Source organism: Lissotriton helveticus, chromosome 3_2, assembly GCF_964261635.1.
Source record: "Lissotriton helveticus chromosome 3_2, aLisHel1.1, whole genome shotgun sequence".
NCBI classification, from domain to species: domain Eukaryota; kingdom Metazoa; phylum Chordata; class Amphibia; order Caudata; family Salamandridae; genus Lissotriton; species Lissotriton helveticus.
Genome location: NC_136062.1, coordinates 402,382,897 through 402,399,286, shown reverse-complemented (window position 1 = coordinate 402,399,286; position 16,390 = coordinate 402,382,897). Strand labels below are relative to the sequence as shown.

Below are 16,390 nucleotides of genomic sequence, written 5' to 3'. Positions count from 1 at the left end.
TATTATGTACCTTTTGAGGAAAAACAAGGTATTGGAAAACTCACTGAAGGTGTCTCGTAATATAGAGGCTATGTTTGGAGGTTTGAAGTCCACAATTATCATTATGTTCCTCATTTTAGCTGTGCGGGATGTTGAAGCCCTAGTTGTTGAGACCAGATAGTTAAAGAGTGATAGGTCACCCATTTGCTCCATTCTGGTGTGGGGTATTCAGCTACTAATGGTCAATGACTTGTAGGCATTATTAAATGGTCTAGGAGTCAAGTTGCGTTTGATTTATACGCTTTAGAAAAATTTGACATTATTGGTGTAGTTAGTTAGTAGTTGAGATGGTGTATGGCACAAATATTGAGTAAAAAATATTGTATTACCTAACTATGGTATCAAAAATATCATCTATCATCACTACAGAAATATCTAGGAAAGGACTATACAATGTAAAAATACTGAAGCATAGAGTCAAAACAATGGTGGGAATGACGTCACTCTCTAAATACTTGGAATTTGGTGGGAAACCTAATCGCCTTCTTATTATGTTATTACTCACCTATGAGGACATGGGTAATGATCTCACAAAGGAATGATGTATAAATACGTAGAATTGCTCCATGAAACTAACTCATGAATATGTTAATAAAACATGCAAAACATAAAATAGAACAACAAACTGAAAAGATAGAACTGTTAACAAATGAAATAGAAAAGGTCAAGGACAACGCATAAATAAAAAAGTAATTGTCAAAAATAGAAAAACAATCCTGGATAATGAGAATGAAATAATAGAGAGGAAAGCCAGGACATTCACCCAAGATAAACTAGACTATAATCAATCAATCATAACATTTGTATAGCGTGCTACTCACCCGTAGGGGTCTCAAGGCGCTGGGGGAGGGGGGTACGTTACAGCTCGAAAAGCCTGGTCTTGAGTTGCTTTCTGAAGGAGAGATGGTCCTCGGTTAGCCGGAGGTGGATGGGGAGGGAGTTCCAGGTCTTGGCCACCAGGTAGGAGAAGGATCTTCCTCCAGTGGTGGCTCTGTGTATGCGTGGAACGGCGGCGAGGGCGAGGCTGGTTGATCGTAGCTGGCGGGTGGGAGTATAGAAGGTCAGGCGGTTGTTGAGGTACTTGGGGCCCAGGTCATGGAGGGCCTTGTGTGTGTGGGTGAGGAGTCTGAAGGTGATCCTCTTGCTGACGGGGAGCCAGTGCAGGTCTCTCAGGTGGCCGGAGATGTGGCTGTGTCGGGGGATGTCCAGGACGAGTCGTGCGGAGGCGTTCTGGATGCGCTGGAGTCTTTTCTGAAGTTTGGCTGTGGTTCCGGCGTAGAGGGTGTTCCCGTAGTCCAGTCGGCTGGTGACGAGTGCCTGGGTGACCGTCTTCCTGGTTTCGGTGGGGATCCACCGGAAGATCTTTCGGAGCATGCGTAGGGTGTTGAAGCATGATGATGAGACAGCGTTGACTTGTCTGGTCATCGAGAGGGAGGAGTCCAGGATGAAGCCCAGGTTATGTGCGTGGTCCGTTGGCTTGGGAGAGGTGCCCAGGGCAGGGGGTCACCAGGAGTCGTCCCATGCGGAGGGCAATGATCCCAGGATGAGGACTTCCGTCCTGTCTGAGTTCAGTTTCAGGCGGCTGTTCTTCATCCACTCGGCGACGTCTTTCATCCCTTCGTGTAGGCTCAGGGCTTTGTGCTGGGGTTATTTTAGTTTTTTTTAGGGCTGGGGCTGGGGTGGGGAGTGCTCCAGGGGCCTGTTTTAGAGCTTTGGGCTAGGACAGTTTTTTTTATAAGGGCAGGTAGCTATGGGGGTTTCACTATGAGTCCTGTTTAGGGCTCAGAACTAGGGCCTGGTTTTCTTAAAGAGCAGGAGGCCAGGGGGAGTTGTGCCAGGGGTCTGGATTTAGGGTCAGGCCTGACTTTTTTTTTTAAAGAGCTGAGGGCCAGTGGGAGTAGTGCCGGGGTTCGGTATGAGAGCTCAGGAAAAACCTTTGCCAGGCATATGCCAACATGGGTTATTTTTTGCTGGGGTCGGGCTGGGCCTATCTCCTACCAACAGCTCTTTAAAAATAATCAATATAAAAAAATGGTTTTAAAATGTGACAAGTCAGACCATTCATATTCAAAACCATTTATTTTAGCATTTGGGTGGTAATTGTGTCCAGTAGGGTCGCCATTTGGAGCGCTTACCTTCATGGCTTTAGAGGAGGCGGTGAGGGGCCTGCTGCTGCTTGGCTCAGAAAGTCCACTACATATATGATAGAGAGTCTTCAAAGTTCAAAAAAGGGTAGTTCTCTATATTTTGACTGTTGCTAGCCATTTCAGTTTAGAATATAAAATTATACTACTTCATTGAGTGACAGTTGTTAGTAGTCATAGATTCAAATCAAGTGAAACTGTACCAGAGCAAAGGAACAATATAGAGGTGTACGATTGCGTAACAAACAGGGTTTGAGCATCTTAATGGAAACCAAGGAGAAGACCAAGAATGTAAATAAAAAATAGCCCAAGAAAGGCAAACACAAGAAAATCACCAGTAGAGCTTTCAATTTACACCATTTACCATATTTTATTCTACTATTATTTTTCAGGGAAGTTGAAATAAAATTTCACCGCTGAGCTGCGGTGATTTTTATCGCAAATAAACCTTGATATTACCAAGGTTTATCACAAATGCGATGAAAATCGGCCGCAATGCATGAATATCGCTGAAAAGTCAGCGATATTCATGCATTACCGAGCTAATGCTCTTAGCCATGTTATCCACCTCCCATTGGATAACATGGCTAAGAACTGCTCAGGGCAGGTGTTAGCTTTTGGAGATATTCGCGCTTAGCGCGAATATCTCCAAAAGTTGGTAATAGGAGATAGCGATGTTAGCGACTGTTTCCAGTTGCTAACATCTTGGCAAGCCCACTTTGCATGTCATTAGTGATAAATATCACTGACATGCAAAGTGGGGCCCAAGATGGTCGCTATCTACTACTAGCTGTCGCTAACTGGTGTTAGCGACAGCTAGGTAATAGGGAGATAATTTTATCTCCGCTTTCTTGGCTTTTAAAGCCAAAAAAGCGGAGATAAACCCCCTTGATAATATGCCCCGTAATTCTCATAAAAGGATTTGGATTGAAACTCTGGAGGAGACGGACGTCTGCCGCTTCCTCTCAGACACGAGTATGGCTTTCAGCAGTGCACCAGGTGCAGTGGCACCAGAGCTTTAGGGGGCCATTATGCATCAATTGTATCTGGGGGATGGGGCTCATTTTCACTGTTTGCAGTAATCAGGGCACCCTAATATGCACTCTAGGCTTCTCAGGAGTTGATGTAATGCAAGGAAAGTGTAAAAAGTGGAGAAGTATCTTAGGAAGGTGTCAGGACCTTCCCCGACTTGTAACATATACTACTTGTACCAGCTTTGTGATCTTCAATTCCTATTTTACTCTAGGTTCTTGATCCGAAGGCAGCTCTTTGAAGTTAGAACGAGGGCAGTTGACAGTGTCAGTGTTTAGTGCACAGTGTGCCTCGAAGACCCCTCTCGCGACATTGCCTGATTTGTACTCATTGTATCTTAAGTGCATCTCTGCTACTACTTACACAGGACACTCAATGCCCCCTAATCTTCATTATATTTGAAGGATTTTACCTCTGTGATTATCCCCTCTGCGCCATACCTACTGCTCGTTTAATACAATCAAAATAAACAAATGTGGGAATAAATGTGTAAAATACTGAATTGCACAAATTTGAAAATGCCTATTTTTTGGCTTATATTTCGCACTAAGGTAATATAATTTCCTGTAGTTGTACAAAAAGGGATGAACAGGAATTTTCTACACAAAATATGTTTGGAGAGTCTGCAAATCTTCCATTCTGCGAGCACTCCGGTGGTACCTGAAAGATTGACTAGAATGCTTGGGGTGTTTTATGCAGTATAATTGGTCTTGGATTAGCCAATGTGAATCCCTGGAATGCTCCAGGCTCTTTTATATTGGGTTGTTGCGGTGGGGTAGGTCAGGCAGCAGAAGGGCCTCCTTTCGTAAAATTCCACCTTGCAGTGTGGCAGTCTCAATCCACAAACTCCCCTGTTTGCAATAATGCAATACAATTGCCTCAGATCGTTACAAGGCGAGCTACTCCTCTTTATCGTTTGGCTGTAAATATTGAGTTATGTTGCTGCATTTTTACTTTGTATGCAAAATTCACAGGGTGTATGTGCTGACTGAACACATTTTTAAGCTCTAGGTTGTCATAAGTATATAAACTATGGTAGGCAATAGAGACAGTAGTGAATATTCTAGGGAAAAAAAAGAAAAAAACAGAATAGTACTGGGAGAATGAAAGAAAAGTGATAGCTAAACAGGATATATATATAAATAGTTTCCCTCAGTTTGAGAACACTAACACCGCAGGCTTCATGCCATGGAAATCTGAGACTCATCTCAAAATGTGCACTCAATTGAAAAAAGCTTTTGCGGCGAACATGGCATGAAGCGTATGTGCGAAACTATGGCAACCAGACTTGAAAATATGAACATTCCCTTCCTTCTGGCATCTAGCGACCAAGCGAGAGCACATCACAGTCCATGCGAGACGGAGGGCTCATCAGAAATATTAATTCTATGTGACATGGTGGGTGGGATCACTGCAGGGAGGAAGCGACAGACGTCCGTCTCCTCCAGAGTTTCATTCTGAATCATGTTATGGCGATCACATTTTCATCAATGGGAACATAGTGACAAGCTCTATAGCTCTAACCAGGCAAGACCCACAACTATCTGCGCAGCGCTTAGATCAGCAGCGCTTTGTCAAGCACCAGGCTCGAAGTCGGAATAATTTTAAAAGGACCCGTTTTGTATTTAATTTAATTTATGTTACTTCTCCCTTGTTTTTAGCGCCATTTACTTGCTCATAAATTGTGACCTCACCGCATTTCGCGGCTCCTCTGTCCCTCGTTGTGAATTAGGCAGCACCATCTTGGGGGTATTCTCTTCACAGCAGCGCCACTCAGGGCAGCGTGCTAGGCGGCGTCAATTACTGGAAGCTATTTAAAAGGACCATGACAGCGTGCACGGACGGGCCCAGGGGCTAGGACTGCCAATTCTATTATTAAATACTCGTCAGATACTTTACATGACTTACATTCTAATAAGGTAAGGCTGAGCCCAAACATTATTGGCACGCTAAAAGACTTACATATCCTGAAACCCATTAGTACAAGCTCCCATTTGGGTCAACTTGGTTTGAAGGTTGGGAGCTTGAATACTCGATCCCTCAATAAGCACCACCTAGAAATATTTACCCTTTTGCAAGAGGGAGATATACCTTAACCGAAACTTGGCTTGATGACAATTCGGTACCGGATATCTTAGCAGCTCTCCCGGAAGAATATGAGGCGATATGGCATAATTGTGCAAATGGGTCACGTGGCGGAGGAGTTGCAATTTTATTCAAATAGTATTTGAGAGTCGAAAAGCTTATGGCGGAATCAGTGGATTTGGCAGACCTTTTGGGAATAAAGGTGATTTTAAATAACTCATGCTTTGCGCTTTTTATAATATATCGGCCCCCAAATACCACTGCAACATTCAATGATCTTTTTGCCCCCATTTTATCAGATATCAGTACTAGATACCAAAAGGTAATAATAACCGGTGACTTCAACTTACACTGGGAAAAAAACGCCTAGAGACTCGATAGCTCGACAACTGGAGCTCTCTATGTCCATAAGTGGTCTGAAGCAGCTGGTAGAAGGCCCCACGCATAACAGGGGACATACGCTTGACCTTGTCTGGACCTCGGACCCGGAAGTGACGATTCAAGACATCCTACCTTGCGTTTGGTCGGACCATTATCTGATCAACTTTGGTATTTCCATCAAAGGGAACGCTATAAGCTCAGTCTCAGAAACGAAAAAGGTTCGTCAATGGAAGAAGGTTGATTTGCAAACCTTGACAGTCACTCTTCCACACCGTATTAAGCCCCTCAGTGGCAATCTGGATCAGGATTACATGAACTTAACTAAAAATTTTACTCAGGCGATCGACCAGATTGCCCCGGAAAAGTTACAAAAAGCCAAAGGGCTGAGGAAAGGCGCTCCTTGGTTTACTCCTCCTCTGAGAGAATATAAGAAAGAGCTCCGCCGTGTGGAAAGGCATTGGGGGAAAACAAAGTAGGAAATAGATCGTGAACACTATAAAATCAAATTAAATGCCTACAAGAAATTGATTTTGACAGTCAAAGCAGAGTATTTTGATACTCGCATCAAACAGGCGCAAAATGTCCAGAAGGAAACGTTTACTATCTTGAATGAATTGACAAAGATACCGGTCAAAACCGAGATAAAATTTGACAGCAACACGTTTCAACAGTATTTCTCAGAAAAAGTGCAAACTATTCTCTCTGAGATTAAAAATAATACAGTTAGTGGTTCTATTCCATTGCAGAATACTGCTGTCTCTCAAGAATGTATTATCTCATGCTTTCCCGAAATAAATTCTACTAAGCTTGAACAATTGATGAATAATATCAAATCTGGTTCTCCTGCCGACCCCTGTCCCCCTAGAATTTTCCGGGCGGCACGTTCTATCCTGGAGAAACATATCCTCTCTTTCCTCAATATGTCACTGCAGAAGGGATACCTTCCACCTAGCCTTAAGGAGGCTCGGGTCAGACCTTTGTTAAAAAAACCAGGAGCAGATTCAGCCAACTTAAAAAACTATCGACCGATCTCCCAACTACCATTTCTATCAAAAATTCTGAAGCAACACGTACAGCAAGATCTATCCTCTCTTCTGGAGTCGCACAATCTGCTCCATGGACGTCAGGCGGGCTTTAGGGCACATCACAGCACCGAGTTAGTGATGCTCTCGGTGCTGGATGAGCTCAGAGGCATGGCTGACAGTAGGAAACCAAGCGCCCTGATACTTCTAGATCTGTCAGCGGCGTTTGACACTGTCAGCCATGACCTGCTCCTGGGAAGAATGGCCAGTTTGGGAATAAAAGGTGTAGCCTATAAGTGGCTAGAATCCTTCCTAACTGGGAGGCAACAGAGGATTCAACAGGGAGATGATCTTTCTAAAGTAGGCATGGTGGAGTGTGGAGTCCCACAGGGCTCAGCACTATCTCCACTACTTTTTAATCTCTACTTAAAACCCTTGATTGAGTCTTTAGTGCACATGGGCTGTCGAGTGTTTAATTACGCCGATGACACTCAGCTGCTTTTTAGCATTGAGAATTCTACTGAAGCCCAGGCGCATATGCTAGAAGTTCTTAGGTACACAGTCAGCTGGATGACTGTCAACCTATTGAAAATTAATCCTGAAAAGACAGAAGTATTGGTGATATCTACAGGAACATCACCCTGGGGTGATGGATACTGGCTACAAGAACTTGGTCCTACTCCAATACCAGCAACAAATGTAAAAAGTCTCGGCATAAAAATTGACAGTGATCTGTCAATGTCTGCCCAGATTTCTACGGTAGTTTGGCGTGTGTATCGGTCTAATTAGGCAATTGCGTACGCTTGTCCCTCTCCTTTCTCAGTCGATGCTCCGCACGGTAGTGTCTGCCACTATTATATCACGATTGGACTATGGCAATGTCCTCTATTTAGGCCTGCCAAATAGTCTGATCAAGAAACTACAGGTGGTTATGAACGATGCGGCACGCCTGATTTTTAAGCTTCCCAGGAAAGCCCATGCTTCCCCCCTATTACATACACTCATTGGCTCCCGGTGAAGCAGAGGGTGGATTTCAAGAGCCTGTGCGTTGCACATAAGGCAATATATGGACAAGCTCCGGTCTACATCAAGGATCGTTTGACGCTCTACAATCCGAAACGATCACTTAGATCCTCGGATGCTCAACTGCTGGTCTGCCCTCGTTTCAAACTGGCAACAAAGGGTGGAAGATCATTTTCCACACAAATCCCACAGCTGTGGAATAAGTTGCCAGACATGCTTCGCAAGGAGGCCAATCTTCTACAGTTCAGAAAACAACTGAAAACAATATTATTCAGGGAAGCTTTTGGCCCTCCTTAACCATAGGGTATCTTATTCCTTCGCTAGCCTGGAAAATTTGTTGTGTTTCTTGGTCTGAAAGCGTCTTGAGACCGGTGGGTGAGCTGGCGCTATACAAACTAAAGTAACAATAACAATAACAATAGCTGCCTGGATCTCTGCTTTGTTTAGCTCTTGTACCTAATGTCTATCAATTTGACATATCTACTGTATTGTCAGTCTGTCAGTCACCCTGCCCTTCTATGTTTCCGTGGGTCCAGGGTTGAATGACATCTCTTTCAGTGGTAATGTGGCCTAGAGGGCCAAACTCAACTGCGGCATTTGGGCGGGTCTTGGATTTATGCGCTTAAAGTTTATCCCTGTCTATAAAGTCTCAGATGAGCTCAAATAGATGATGGAACTGAAATCCAAGTACTCCAAGTCACTTTAAAGCGTTGGATCAATCTTTCGTTCCCATGGTCCACTTTCTGCCTGCCTCCTTCCGCTCCATCAGCCGTATATTTCTATATCTTGGCTGATCACTGGCGAGAAACCCCTGTATTTATCACCTGCTCTACACGATTCCCTCATCTTCTGTCAGGTTTTCAACCCTGAACCGCACAAAAAAGAAACGTTCTGGCTACCACTCTCCCAAAATCTCCATCATCAATCTAGGAGAATGCAACCTTTATCTCAACAGTCTAACCCACAAGGACCTCTTCCACTTAATTTCTTTCTTCTTGTTGACTTCTGAACATCTATGTATGTAAATATGAAAAACTACTGAGCACAGGGCAGGATCTTCTCTAACTGTCTGAAACAAATACCATCAGGGTAGCTTGCAGATACTCAGTGACCGATTTCAACGTGCACCGTTCGCCAGTTCTGGGCGCTGGGCATGACAGCGTAGCACATGGACACTGGCCTTGATAGCCCAGTGTCACCACAGTAAGATAGATCTATGCTTATGCAAAAAATGATAATAGGGTTGTTGTTTCCGTCACCCCAGGACTTCCAAAATTCTTCTTCCCATGCACAGTTCTCAATGTCTGATAAAGCGTAATGACTTCTAAAGGCCTCCTAGGATTTTCCTCTATAAAGGCAGAGAGAGAGGGCCGCAATGTTGGCTAATTTCCAAACAATTTTGTTGAAAGTGATCTCAAACCACTTGAAGGTGCATTTTATTTCGTTTTCTGGATGAGCATTCATGTAATCCTGAGATAGCCAGAGGCCGTAGTTTCTAATATGGACCATTGCATAAAAACCTTGGGGAAAAAACGTATAAACAGAAGCATTGGTAAAGCCTCTTTGTCTCACCCACGTGAGACAAAGAGGTGACAATACCAGCGCTGTTGACTTCTTAGTACTTTTTAAATTTACTACACCCGTGAGGTACAACAAGCAACTGCTTGCAATATGGATAGCAAAAACATTGACAAAGCCAATACCCCCTGAATAGGAGAGACATATTTATTTTTCTCCATCTCATTGTGCTCTTTACTCTCAAATCCTACCCCTTTGCCAATTGATATCCCAAGAATGCAGGTGCAGGGTCACTCTCTCTCTCTCTCTCTCTCTCGCTCTCTCTTTTTCTTCCTGTCTCCACACCACACATTTTATAGGCATCATTTTGTTCTTTAAATTCTTTTATATTTTTTTCCCACGATATGCAAGTGTTTTTCTCTTTACTGACTTTTATCCTATTCTCCCTACTATACTCTCAGCCTGCCTTACAACTATTCAATGCAATCCATTATTGAATGCTTTTCTTCTCAAAGACAAAAACAACTTATTTTTCTGCCAAATTAGAAATGATGCATCTAACATTTTATACTCTTTTTCTTAAAAAAACACTCACCTACTTTTCCAGGTAGAAACCTTAGTGTAGTACTCAACCCAAACGAGAGCTTAGAATACTTCTACCTGTAGACTCCACTGCTGCATGCTGCACAGCTTTTCAAAACGAGTCCCCGTACCACTCCAAACGAATTAAGCTCAGTTCCATGAACCCGTCCTTTGCAAGTAAGAGCTGCAATAGCCGTCTGCATTACCGTAGATTCAATCCTAAATCTGCCATGGGAAATTTTTAATAATCTTCACTGGCACATCCATACCGCCATTTGACCTCCAGATTAAACGGGTATCAAACAAAACATGGCTACAATTAAAATAATAACTCTAATTTTAGTATTAGGGCCGTAAATGATCAACCTCCCATCTCCTTATCATAACTGGTGAGCAGATATGCTCTCTCACATTATCTTCGGTAGACTCCCCTAAACCCCCCCTGTGCTGCCTGTGGTCTCTGCTCACTTTTTTTCTAAGAGTGCCTCTTTTCTGTTTTTTTTTTTATTTATTTTTATTTTATTTTTTTTATTTAGCAACACAAAAAGAGTTGTACAAATTGAAGACTCTTTTCTGGATGTGAGCCGCCAGTTCAGAAATAAATTCCGCCATCTCACTTACTCCTTTTAAAACAGCTGTAAAGTCTACAAACCACACAAGCTGGGAAACAGCCTTAATTAATCCTACTTCGCTCACACATGCACTTTGATTTCTCCCTAATATCCCCTAATATCAATATGTTGACATGTATATATTTATTGCTTGATTGTAAATTGTATATGTAATAGACAGTTTACATGTTTTAGTCTGTTTCATGTGGTATTTCCCTAAAATAATAATCATTATTTAATATAATCACTTTATTAGTATGTTTTTTTTAAATTCTTGCAACTATATATACATTACCAACAAAATTTTGTTTCTGCCACCAAATAATTTACTGTCATCCATATGGCTGTTATTTTGCCATATATAGCATTACAAATACTAATGTCAAGCATAATAAATACATTTAGATTCTTGTTAATTAGTGTAGATCTATCAAAGTCACAAATGATTGCCTTGGTAATGTTAGTTTCCATAAACCTGGGATGCAGAAAAACATACAACTGATAAGCAGCCGCGGCCGGTAGTGGGAGTACCTGCCGGGCGGTGACGTGGGGAGGGGTAGGGGCAGGGTGGGGGGTAGTAATGTATTGATTACGGACCTTAACAGGTAAGTAAACATATTAATAAATAAAACTAATTTCGTTGCGTGCACTGCATCACCAAATGCGATGAAATGCGCGCAACAAAATTCGTTTTATTTATTTATATGTTTACTTACCTGTTAAACTCCATAATCCATACATTACCACCCCCCTCGTCAGAGGCCCCTGCAAGCCCTGCGGTGCAGGAGGTGGACCGAGCTGCAGGGGTACCCACTCAGCACAGTACTTGGCCTGGGAGCTCCTGATATATATATATAAATGTATTTATATATATATGTGTGTGTGTGTGTGTATATATATATATATATATATATATATATATATATATATATATATATATATATATATATTTAAACAGGAACTATATATTTAAAAAAGAGGAACGGAAGGTGGCTGATCCTTCTGGGCCCTGGAGAGGTCCCACCTCCCACATCCCCCCCAATGCCTACACAATCGTTTTGTCCCTCACTGGAGTAGGCAGACTGGGGACTCTGCACAGTGTTTTTGTCATGTCCCCTAGTCTACCCACCCCAATGGGCTGCAAGTCCAAGTTATGGATGTTCCCAGAAGGCAGTCTGCTGCTCCGGCCCTTAAAGCGCTCCACTGGCTCCCCGTGAAGGAGCGGGTGAAATTTAAAGTGCTTTGTACAGCTCACAAAATCTTATATGGAAGAGGTCCTCCCATTCTTGCCAATATGGCCCGTCCCTACAAACCCCCTCGTCTGTTGCGCTCTGATCAAAAACATCTTTTGCAGTCAGCGAGAGTAAGAAGAGCCCGGTCGGGGGGCAGGCGTTTTTCTGTGCAGGTGGCCTCTCTTTGGAACTCTCTGCCCCTCAAGATTCGCTCAGAATCCCAGATCCTACCATTTAGGAAGCTGCTTAAGACCCATTTGTTTCCCCGGTAGTGATTAGCTGAGTCTCTCCTTTTTTTCTTTTTTCTGGTCTGTTGCGCCGGGATGCCCCTGGGTAAGCCGAGCGCATTATAAGTTTCATATTATTATTAAACGTCCTAGGAAACTTTATAATTAAAAAGAAATAGGGGGGGTACCGGATCAGCCTAGCATTGGTGCACCGTGATACTCCGTAGTGCGAAGCGTGAAATTGCAGCCTTCCTCTATGGCAAGGTAGGGGATATGTATATTTATTTGAGTGTAGTTTCGACATATATGCTGGCAGTACACCCTCTACAAAACCCATAATACCACTGGAATGCACTGTAATTACACTGAATTGAGTGGGTCTGTGTGTAATAAAAAACTATTTTTGCCCCCATATTTCAGTGCTGGAACCCTGCCGGTGACCTTCCGCTGCCTGGAAGAAAACCTCCACATCGACAAGCGCGTGACGAGGTTCGTGCTTCCAGTTGGCGCCACCATCAACATGGACGGGACCGCTCTCTACGAAGCCGTGGCGGCTATTTTTATCGCTCAGATGAATGGCATCGTGCTGGACGGTGGACAGATCGTGACAGTCAGGTGTGGCAAGAAGATTCTTTTTTAATTTTAAGTAGCCAAAGATGAATCCATTCCAATTTCATCAAAGAAAATAGAATTGTTGATACAGACTTTCAGACAATTATGCTATTTATTTAAAAAGAACGTGTGTCCTTTGTACTAATAAGTGCACATTCACACATTTATTTGTACATTGAAAACAAAAAAATATATTTTAATATCACAGCATCAAATTTTGCACTTAAAAAATAGCCCTAAATGCTGGATAACGCTTCTCCCATAATGACACATGTTTCACAGTCATTTTGCAGTAACTATGAATAATTATTTTAGAGAGAATTATACCAGTAGCTACAATTCCTTTTTTATACAGGGAGACAACTCCTAATAGTTCTCATTGACCCTTCAGTGTGATTTTGCATTACTGCAAAAATTGTAAAACCTTGCATCTTGGCTTTGGTTGAATATTTACAAAAAAAATAAATTACATGAAAAGATATCATGGCATAAACTATCTGTGCTGATGTATTGAGTGTGATGTACTATCTATTAACGTTGATGGTGGTCCATCACGGCACACTTGAGGCTACGCCTCACATTAACCATGGCCCATCCACACACTCAACAATTCATTTAATTTCATTGAATTTTAGAAGATCGTTGACTACAATTTATTTTATCCACCCACAATGATTTGTTGTCATCAACATTCCTCAGTACCTATATGTTTTGTTTGGTTAACATACGACTGCACTTTAACGCTCTATAGTTTGGGTTTTTGCAATGCTTTTAGCGTTTTTTTAGTTAAAAAATTTGACATGGTATATAAAGCATGCAGCTACCATCACTAAATAAGGATATTATCAGCAAAGCTGAGTGCAGTTTCGGCTTTAGAAGCAGTTTTGGAGGGAACACTGTCGTCCTACCAAACTCTTACTCCAAAGAACGCATGAGAAGTATAAAGAAGGGGAGTCAGCGATACAAGACTGCCACGTTTCACCTGCAATAGGCTGCGAGGCTAGCCAATCATGGCTGCCTTGGTAAAACTCAATGATTTTGACTGTAGAGAGCCCTGGGCCCCATTTAAGAAGATTCCCACAACAGACAGACCTACTTCTTTAGTGGTAAGCTGTAAGGAAGTCTACAAATACACAAAGGATAACCTCAAATACTTAATCAGATCACTTGACCAGTGGCATAAAGCAAAATGATGCCCCCCCTGCAGAATCTGATGAGGGGCCCCTGAGTCTCCCATATCTCACAGCTATGCATTGGCAGAAAGGATGGGGACCCCCTTTAAGGGTGGGGGACCACCTTCACTACAAATGCTGCAGGGACCTGCATTATGCCCTGCACTTGACATACCTTTCCCAAAATCTGTTTGAAAGAGAGAAACCAGTGAGAATTTTCTGGCCATCGAAAAACTTTCCACCCTAAGTCAAAGTTAGAAGAAGGCCATAATATTGACATGAGTGCTAAGACTGCAGATACACCAATGGGTCACTAGATCAAGGAAATAATAATATCTGTTCTGAGACTAATGTCTTGGTAGGCCAGTTAGCATGTCCCAGAAAATTTAGATGCAAATTAGTTGATGGTAACATTGATGATCATGGATGACTCAAAACATTGTGTTTGGGTTTTCCTCTTTGCCCCCTTTTGGAATCTAGTACACCCTAGCCTTTCTCTGGTGTGCTTTTTGCTGAAGGAGGGGGAAAAGTATTAATCTTTGTATTTTGTTGTTGCATTACCTGAAACCAGAGATAAAGTTGACCACTTGGAGTTCAAGCCTACCAAATTCTGCTCTGTCACCAAAGTATTAGATTTTAAGGTTCACGATTGAGCTACCACCGATGATGAGCAAATGTCAGGCTCTGAAATAATATTAAAAGAATACACCAGCTGCAGAAAGGAAGTAGAGTTAAGAAATTACTGTCTCTCTGGTTTAGTTAAAGTATACACTGATGGTGCTCTCCAAGTTTACCTAGTTTCAGATTTAAATGAAGAAGTTCTTGAGATCTGTATCCATGAACAAGGATTTGGCTCTCGAATATATATCTAGGGATACTGCCTCGGCCATTGGTGGCTGGTGAAACTAACAATCAGGAGCAAAAAGTCCAAAATTCAAGCGATCAGGTTGGTCTGTAGGATTTTGCCGCTAGAGGAGATAGCTAATTCTGTGGTAAGCGAACTGTGCATTAAGTACCAAAGCCTACAAGCGAGGTACATTATATATAATGATGTTCTGCACATCATTTCTAATTGGTATATAATATTGCTGCTGAACTGAAGCAACAGTTATTAGTGGGCTCATGGTGACAAGCGGCCACAGTAATATTTGCTTACCCGCCTTTAATCAGATGAAATGGGGTTCTTTTCGACTCCTCGAACCAGAGATTTAGATCTAACTCTGCTCCAGGGGAATATGGTAACACCTTCTGCTTCTCTTGGCTAAGACCCTAGAATGAAAATTTTCCAGAAATGACGCGGGAATGCTAGATCTCAGAGTTACAATTTGAATTGCATCTAGAACGGACTATGAAAGCTCTCGCTTTGTGCAGTACTTTGATAGGGGCTCCCTACCCTACTCTAAGTACCCAGACCAATGTAGACTTCCCTTTGCCTGTAGAGTTTAATTTAATAGTCTCATTATTTGCTTCTAGATAAGTATTTAAAGGGTGTGCGAGTAGTGTTCTAGAAAACAGTTCTGCTTCTGATGTGCTGCCCCATAGGTAGGTACAGTAGTAGAGGGACTGGCATCATTGCACATTTGAAGGTGCCTATTACTCTGGATTATAGAGGTGATTGATTTCAGGCCTTCGACTAAGGACTTCTGATCATCCTGGAAATTTGTGGTCGTTACATCGTTTGCTCTCGATCAGGCACCCGGATCTGTGGTTACTAGTGATGCCTTGGTTGACTTGTTACCAGGATGATACCAAACTTAGTTTTTATATATCCAGAACTCTTTAGAGAGTTAGTGGCAGCCACCAGCATAAGTCAGCAACAATGCTGAAAACCGACTGAGGTTTTGAGTTGTTGGTTGGCATCTCAGCAGGGATGAAGGCTGGGTGGAGCAGTGGGCCTCTGCATTATGAGTCCTTCCAAGGATGTAGAAAAGCAAGGGTCACCTTATATCTTCTATGAGTCAATTTTGCAAATAAATATATACTTTTATGGGCACGAACAGAGAGGTGAGGCATCTTAATCTGCAGACGTTTGATGACCTTACTTATTTCATTTTGCTCGCCTTATAATGATGTAGAAATTATGAAAGCTGTACGGTGAATTACATTTGTAGTTTTTAATATATACGTCATTAAATTAAGTAACATTAGTAAACATGCTTTCCAGGTATCCTCAGATTTTTTCAATATATATATCAGATCTTGCCTTTTTCCCTGCAAAATTTTGAAAGTACTTCTGCAGATTCATAGTTTTCCGACCATTTGGACCGCCTCCTCGAATGACCTTGCTTGACCCTGAGTATCAGTACATTAGCCTTTCAGTACTGCCTAAACCACCAGAACATGTTCAGCCCTTCTTCTGTTGACAAGTGGCATTTTTGGTCAAGACAAGGAAACAAAGCTCCAATGTACTGATCCTGAAGCACTTAAGTAACACTCTATAGATCCATACATGTGGTTTACCCTATGGTGTTTACAGGACATTGGCCTTGATTGTTGAAGCTGATGCCTCTCTGCTGTTCTTGTATTTGCAGCTTGACCGCGACCCTTGCCAGCGTTGGCGCAGCCAGCATCCCCAGTGCCGGCCTGGTCACCATGTTACTCATCCTCACCGCAGTGGGCCTCCCTACTCAAGACATCAGTTTGCTGGTTGCTGTTGACTGGTTCCTGTAAGTATAAATTCTCATATATATATATTTTTATGTGGAAGCAG

General features: G+C 42.4%; 1 protein-coding gene across 2 annotated transcripts in view; it reads left to right on the top strand.

The window, feature by feature from the left end:
• The window catches only part of SLC1A2 (solute carrier family 1 member 2), a 140,213-nt gene that overhangs the window by 108,159 nt on the left and 15,664 nt on the right, over positions 1 to 16,390 (top strand). For both annotated transcript variants that reach the window (XM_078684677.1, XM_078684676.1), the window contains 2 exons: positions 12,317 to 12,511; positions 16,212 to 16,346. In XM_078684677.1, coding sequence (XP_078540803.1) covers positions 12,317 to 12,511; positions 16,212 to 16,346 — 330 coding nt within the window. The remainder of the gene's footprint in view (positions 1 to 12,316; positions 12,512 to 16,211; positions 16,347 to 16,390) is intronic.